Consider the following 7,650-nt stretch of genomic DNA (forward strand, 5'->3'; position numbering starts at 1 on the left):
GCGCCGCCGCGCTTCCCAGGCGGCGCACTATCCAGTGCGCCACCGGGCCGGCCCATATCATTGTAGTTTTGATTTGCATTTCCCTGATAATTAAAGAAGTTGGATGCTGGGTTTTAATTAAAATTAACCATATTTGTGATATATTCAGAATAGTGATACAGTGAATATAGCTCATAACAATGAAGGTGTTAGATAGGATCATCTTTTGGTTATGCAGATTTTGGGGTCTGGGGGTCACCTTGGCCCTCCTCATGGGACTTTCTGCTGGCAGTTGGACTCCAGCAGAATTGACTGATTTGCATTCCTCTCCTCTCTTTAGAACATGAAGAAGAAGGAAGGAGCAGCCGGGACTCCCCGAGCCAGGCCTGCCAGCACAGGAGGGCTGAGCCTACTTCCTCCTCCCCCAGGGGGCAAAACCTCCACCCTGATCCCTCCGCCTGGGGAGCCGTTGTCTGTGGGAGGGTCCCTCAGCCAGCCAGCAGTTGCTCCTGGTTCAGGTCAGTGCTCAAGGGTGACTGTTGAATCTGTACCTGTGGGCTCCTTTTCCGTCTGGCAGCTGGGCCCCATGGCTTTCCCTCCTTCATGCACTGATTTGTCATTTAGTATGTGTGTATGGGTCAAACTGGAAGGTGGGCACCACAAAGCTGATCCTGCACACGCTGGGTAAGGTGTTCCTCTGTTCTCCTAACACCTTCTACTTACCCCTTTATGGTATGTGCCCTCCCCTGATAGGCAAGGTCTGTGGCTCATTTTCGAAATCATCAGCGTGTAGGTTCCTGTTTCTCAGTGACTGCTCAGTGGGTATTGAGTGAGTGGGTGATGGAGACACGAGGTCTCTGCTCATATCTAGTGGGAGAGAGGAGTCACAGTCACAAAGACCAATGTATGGGGCCCAGACTTACTACTAGCCAGCAAGATCTGGGGAAGCTTCATGGAAGAGGTCGCATCGGGCTGGACCTTGAAGGAAGGAGATTGGTGTAGGGGTGGTTGGCATTCCGTGCAGAAGAAGAGCATAAGGCTCAGACTTTCAGACGTGTGGTGTATTTAGGGAGATGGATGCAGCATGAGGTATGCCAAGGTGAGCCGTGGGAAATAAAATTAGAAATTTAGTTTGGAGTTAGCTCTTCAGTGATGCTGTTGGGTGCTGGAAAGCTGGGAGATAGCTTCCCCAGCAGGCTGTGCTGATGAGCCCTTTGGACCGCAGGATTCCAGAAGTTAGTGCCTAGTTGCCAGCCTCTGAGTGCTGGGATGCCAGCTCTTTCCCTCTGCCTCCCCACCCTGCCTGCTAGCCCAGCTTGATGCTCTTGGCCTTCCCCAAGCTGGGGGATTGTCACCAGCATGCTTTCCCCACATGGCTCTTAAGGGTCTGCTTTCCTGATCCTTGAGAGTCCCTGACATTGGCTTTCCTATCGGGAGGTTGAACTTCAGACCTCAGCCCTGTGGAGAATACCCCCAACCAGGAGAGTGGGAGGAGTAACAGTCAGGGAGTCCCTGCCCTGGCACCAGGAATGATCTTTTTAGCATTATTTCTCAGAGTGGGGCCCTAAGACCACTTGCCTTGGCATATCCAGGGATGGAGCAGGAATCTGCATTCTTAATTACGTTCTTTTTTTTTTGGCAGCTGAGCTAACCAGCCAGCCCTTGTTTACATTCTTATTTGCATGCTCACTAGGATCTGAGAGCCAGTGCCTTAGGCATTCCCTTGGTTGCTGACACATTTTTAGCAGGTGATATGGAGAGCCTGCCATGTGCTACGTCAGGTTTTAGGCACTGGGGATACTGCAAGTATGGCATAAAGTCCCTGTTCTCAAGGGCTTATGTTTTAACGTACTAGACAGGTAATCAGCATGTCTACAAACAAAATGTGTCAGGTGATAAGTCACGAATAGCTAACATTTATTAAGCACTTACTATGCTTGTATGCTCCAGAACCAGACTGGCCAGGTTCAAATTCTAGCTTACCAGCTATGTAATCTCTTTTTTTTTTTTTTTTTTTACCTTTTTGTCTTTTTTCGTGACCGGTAACGGGATCGCAACCCTCGGGGTTGCGCCCGCACCGCGCTCAACCAGTGAGCGGACCGGTCTCTATATGGGCTCCAAACCCTCAGCGGGAGCACCGCCACACTCCCAAGCGCCGCACTACCGAGTGCGCCACCGGGCCAGCCCCAGCTATGTAATCTCTTTTTTTTTTTTTTTACCTTTTTGTCTTTTTTCGTGACCGGTAACGGGATCGCAACCCTCGGGGTTGCGCCCGCACCGCGCTCAACCAGTGAGCGGACCGGTCTCTATATGGGATCCAAACCCTCAGCGGGAGCACCGCCACACTCCCAAGCGCCGCACTACCGAGTGCGCCACCGGGCCAGCCCCAGCTATGTAATCTTCAGTTTTCTCAGCTGTATGTTGGAGGTGGTAACAATACCTACAATGTCAATTTCTTGTGAGGATCAAATGAGCTAATCCATTTATAACACTTAGGTGTTAACACTTAGGATACTGTCTAAAATGTTAGTAGAGCACTCACTGAATGTTAGCTCTCATTTATTAATATTTATTAATATCGTCATTGTTATCACTACTATATGCCGGGCCTGTTCTAAGCATTTCATATATATTAACTCATTTAATCTTTACACCAGTCCTATGCAGTAGTCATTGTTATTGTCCACATTTTAGAGACAAGAAAACTGAAACTTAAGTGACCTGCACAAATTCACAGGGCTAGTTCTGACCCGTCTTCCCCTAGGGGCTGTGGTGAAGTTCACATGAGATAATGTGCATTAAGCACTTGATCAACTGTAAAACTCTAAACCATTGAGTACCCTAGCTTTATCTAGTGTCCTGGCCCAGAGCAGATTAGAAATAGCAAATAAGTGGGAAGGCAAGGGCGGCAGGCACAGGGCCTTACAAAGGGACAGTTGGCAGCACTGGGCGAGGTGCCAGAAAAGCAGGCACTGTGGCCCCATCATGCCGTCCGCCTTGGTGAAGAGATATGCACAAGGGTCAGCTTTTGTATTACCTCTTCTGGAAGGCTCTCTCTGTCCCTTAACCCCAGGGCTTGGCACATGTCTGGCACATGATGTTCTCAGCTGGTTGATCTAGTCATTGGACTTCAGGCTTTATATGAAGATGATCTTGCAATTTTGATGGGCATTCAAGAACCTGGAGCAGGATGTAGTAAATTTTAGACAGCTTTCACCATAAACAGTTGAAAACAAAGTCACCTTTGGGTATGAGTGGTAGATGACATGTGACTTACCCTCACTGGTGCCTCTTCCTCCTCCTTGTATGTGGCTGTTTTTGCTCCAGGAGCCCTCAAGGACTCATGAGAAGATGGTGGGAATGTGGCAACTCACTGGTGTTCTGTTGTCCAAAAGCATGTCTGTGTGTCTCAGCCACCCGGAATCATGAGGTTGCTCACTAAGTCTCATGTTTTGGTCACTGAGACAACCAAAGAGAGAAGTCTCTGACTCCCCTGTCTCCTTTTCTTCTCTCCCTGCCTGTTGGACTTGGGGATATGAATAGGAGGAGCCAATGTATCCTGGCCACAGCCCAAGCCTGCCACTGCTGCCACTGCCGATGTCTGGGGCGACTTTACCACATCCACAGGGTGAGTGCCACATTCTATGGTCGGACTGGGGCCAAGCCTATTGTTCTAAAAACCTGGGAACATTCCATATTCCTTCCTTCTAGCGCTGGGAACAACAGCTCTGATTTGGATGTTTTCAGGCCAGCCAGAGGACAGAGCCCCAGAATGTCTGCTTTGGGTGGCACATTTTTCTCTGTGAAGTCTTTTTGCTGTTCTCCACTGCTAGGTAGTCTGGGGCTACCTTTTGCAAATCTGTGTGGTCCTTTAAACCACCTCACCATGTGCTTTGGCTTGTCCCCAATACTTCCTTCTCTCCCCTGTCCCCAGCTACTCCAGAACACTGGGCCGAGAGGTTCTAGCCTTGGCCTGTCCTCATGGGACCTCTGAGACAAGGTGTCTGGCCTTCTCTGACTCTATAAAGTCTTCACTTAGGGTCTGGGTGAAAAGATGCTAAATTCCCACTGCATCATTATTTATATGGACATGTTCTAGGATGGGTCAGCACACATTTTGTAAAGAACAAGATAGCAAATCGTTTAGGCTATTTGGGCCATATGGTCTCTGTTTCAGCTACTCAGTTCTGTCGTAGCACAAAAGCAGCCATAGGTAATATAAAAACAAGTGGGCATGGCCATGTACCTATAAAACTTTATTTACAAAACCATACAGAGAGGCGTGATACAAATAATTTGAGTCTTTTATAAGTGAAGTTTACATTAGCTATTAAAAACAAAAAGACACACAGAGGGCCAGATTTGGTTCCTGGGCCATAGTTTGCTGACCGTTGCCCTAGAACACTTAGGGCCTGACTTCTTAGAGCTCTCTCTACCCAGAGAGAGGCCAGCTTTTATCTGCTTTGTATTTTCAAACATCTGAATTCCCCCACCCCTCCCTATCTTCTCTTTACAGGTCAACTTCCAGCCAGACTCAGCCAGGCACCGGCTGGGTCCAATTCTGATCAGAGCACAACTCTTTTTCCTCATACAACTTCTGGGAAAGAGCCGTCTCACCTGGGCCAAAAGAAGGAGGACGAAGCACTCCCTGGCTGGCCTCTGTTGGGAGCATGACTCCTTCCTCCCCTCCTTGCCTGACTCTTTTGATAGACTGGGCATATTAGGCAGTGAACTGGCACCGTGTTGCACTGTTTTCTTGAGATTTGACTATGTAGCCAGAACACAAGAGAAGAAGAGCTCCAGGATCCTTATCCCTGTCTGTCCTCTTGGCATGAAAGAGACTCTGAGACTTGACTTCTCCCGTCACAGTGACCCATATTAAACACAAGCCCCCAAAGCAAAAGAATGGGTTGAGTTTGCTGTCTGGGTTCAGATTAGCCCTTCTCAGGGGTTATAGGTGTCAAGTGATCACTGTTTGGCCGGGGGAGCTTTCTGCACTCTCACTGGCTGTATCACTTCAGTCAAGGTGCCTTCCAGAGGAGGGATTCCTTCCTGATTTCTAGCAGGTTTATAGGCTGCAACTTGAACAGACAATCAGGAGGGAAATTGGAAGGATTAAGCAACTTTTTAAAAATGTTAATATTTTGCTTTGCTAGTGTGCTAATCTGCACTAATTCATTGCCTTTGCAAAAGGGACAGCTCCTGCAGTGTGCCGCAGCAGGGCCTTCTGAAGGCATTCCTCATTGTCAGCCAGCTGCCCTGAGCTTCAGGCAGCAGTGGTCATCTCTATCCAGTTGCCTGGTTTCTGTGTCTCCAGGCCAGGTAGGCAACGCAAGGCTGAGGCCAGCACTGGAAGCCGGATGGACCGGTGTTAGGGCAGGAAGGTGGAAACTTGTCATGGAGGTGGGAGGTCAGCTTCCTGTCCACTGGTGGCTCTCTGCGCCCACAGGTTCATAGCACAGCTCCTGGTGGGCTTGGATTTTCTCTTGGATGGTTTCTGAAGTGCCTTATCTGCAAACAGCCTCTTACTGTCTTTTCTCCTTTAGGGACTGTGAATGACAGAAGAAGCTCAGTGAACATGAAGTCCAGGTTGCCTGGGTGTTACAGGTTCATAAGAAATCATTTTATCTGAGCTACCTCTGAAATTCCTTGTATTGACTTACCTTACTTCTCAGTTGAATGAGTTCTTCTTTGAAGGGTCAAGACCATGAACTGAGGAAAGTGTTGGTCTTTTCGTGGGACCAGATTTTTAATATTAAAAAAATAAATATTTTTACTTCTATCAACATATGTCAAAGATGAACGTGTTTTTGTCAGCATGGCTGCTAAACTCCAGGATACCACAGCTAGACTCACAGCCACCTCTCTCGCTACTGATCATGTGTCCAGATTTAAAGTCCGGGGCCAGGGTGACAGACTGACCAAAGTGAAATTTGACCCTGTTTCCCTCAGGCAATTGGGAACTCCTCTCCTACAAAGGGTACTTCAAAAAGCTTATGGAAAAATAGAATTAAAAGTTGATACGGGGCCAGCCCGGTGGCGCACTGCTACAGTGCGCTGCTTGGGAGTGCGGCGACGCTCCCGCCGAGGGTTCGGATCCCACATACAGACTGGTTCCCACTCACTGGCTGAGCGAGGTGCAGGCGCAACACCGAGGGTTGCGATTCCGTTGCCGGTCCCGGTACGGGCGCGACACTGAGGGTTGCAATCCGTTGCCAGTCACAGAAAAAGACAAAAAGGAAAAAAAAAAAAGATACGAATCTTTCCATGAACTTTTTTTTTGATGGCTGGCCAGTACAGGGATCAAACCTTGCTAACCGGCCAGCCCTTCTGTGAACTTTTTGAAGTACTCTGTATGTTTCTAGAAGAGTATAGTCTTTTTTTATCATCCTTGGGACAATGTGAAAATGGTTGCTTGAATCACTTTTTCTGGGGCTTAGTTCTTTCATGCAACCTCAGGTGGAAGAGGCAGTGCTGCATAGCCTGGCCCTTGCCTTCTGCCTCTCACTGAGACCGACCGGTGGAAGCATCTCCCTGAGTAGTAAGGGTGTGCAGATGGACAGAGTCAGAAATAAAGTAGAAGAGGCCACAGCAGGCTGGCCGGTTAGCTCGGTTGGTTAGAGCATGGTGTTATAACACCAAGGTCCAGGGTTCAGATCCCTGTACTGGCCAGATGCCAAAAAAAAAAAAAAAGAAAAAGAAAAGGCCACGGCATGTCTTAGCTTGAGAATTCTGTAAGAAAGATGCAGTTTTTATTGTTGGTTATGGAAATAAACACTCTAGCTAATAAACAGTATAAGAGGAGAAAGGGAATGAAATTTGAGCATCCTCTTGCACATTGAATAAGGGTAAGGAGAATGCATCAAAGGATCTTCAGGAATAAGTAGCTTTTTTGTGTCTATTTTACATCACATTACTTCCTATCTGGAAGTAATTACTTCTAAGTGCTTAGAGGCTGGAAATAAGAAACCTTAGACTTAGGAGAAACCCTTAACTGGAATATATGCCATCGAATGTCAGCACTTGGATTCTGTAGACAGACCTGGGCTTTGGATCTAGGCTATTCCTTGGTTAGGTTTGTGACCACAGACTCCCTCCTTAACCCAAGCGTCACTCAGATGAGGCATATAAAGCACTAGCAGGTGCCCATCGTTCGGTTCAACCTTAATTACCTTTCTCAAGAGTCGAGTAATACGCCCATAACCATTTATCATGGTTGAGAAGGAGGCCACTGATGTGGAAACAACCATCAAGGATCTAACCTGAAAAGCACCTTGAGGTGTGTGGGAGCAAGGGACAGTTTGGTGCGCTCCATCTCCAACTGGAATCCCAACTGAAAAAAATGTATCATTGTAGGATCAGAGTCCCCAGGAAAACCTCCCAGTGCCAAACCAGGCATTGCTTCAATTATACCCCTGACTGGATCTTACAAGTTGGTGGGGGTGTGGGTGGGGGTTGGCTAAAATGGATAGTAGGAGATGAGTGTTGGGTTTGGGGGTATGTGGGGCCTCAGCTGCTTTCTGTACACTGGGAGGTGTGGCAGATAGACTCCCTAAGGAGGCCACCACAGTCTCCACCTCCTGGTGGTCACAGCCTTGTGTAGTCCCCTCCACCTTGAGTGTGGGCCTGACCTGTGACTTCAACAGAATACCACAAAGGAGACAGGATGTC

The 7,650-nt window shown here is 48.1% G+C and overlaps 1 protein-coding gene across 2 annotated transcripts in view; it reads left to right on the forward strand.

The window, feature by feature from the left end:
* NECAP2 (NECAP endocytosis associated 2) overlaps positions 1 to 4,736 on the forward strand; it is a 14,339-nt gene extending 9,603 nt beyond the window's left edge. Inside the window, exons 6-8 of one of the 2 annotated variants that reach the window (XM_008582899.1) lie at positions 320 to 497; positions 3,523 to 3,607; positions 4,496 to 4,635. In XM_008582899.1, the coding sequence (XP_008581121.1) occupies positions 320 to 497; positions 3,523 to 3,607; positions 4,496 to 4,544 (312 nt within the window). In that variant the 3' untranslated portion in view covers positions 4,545 to 4,635. Of the gene's footprint in view, positions 1 to 319; positions 498 to 3,522; positions 3,608 to 4,495 lie in introns of both variants that reach the window. The other variant, XM_008582900.1, reaches the window with a different exon arrangement.
* Positions 4,737 to 7,650: the final 2,914 nt, after the last annotated feature.

This window comes from Galeopterus variegatus, unplaced genomic scaffold (genome assembly GCF_000696425.1).
Source record: "Galeopterus variegatus unplaced genomic scaffold, G_variegatus-3.0.2 Scaffold2757, whole genome shotgun sequence".
Taxonomy (NCBI): Eukaryota; Metazoa; Chordata; class Mammalia; order Dermoptera; family Cynocephalidae; genus Galeopterus; species Galeopterus variegatus.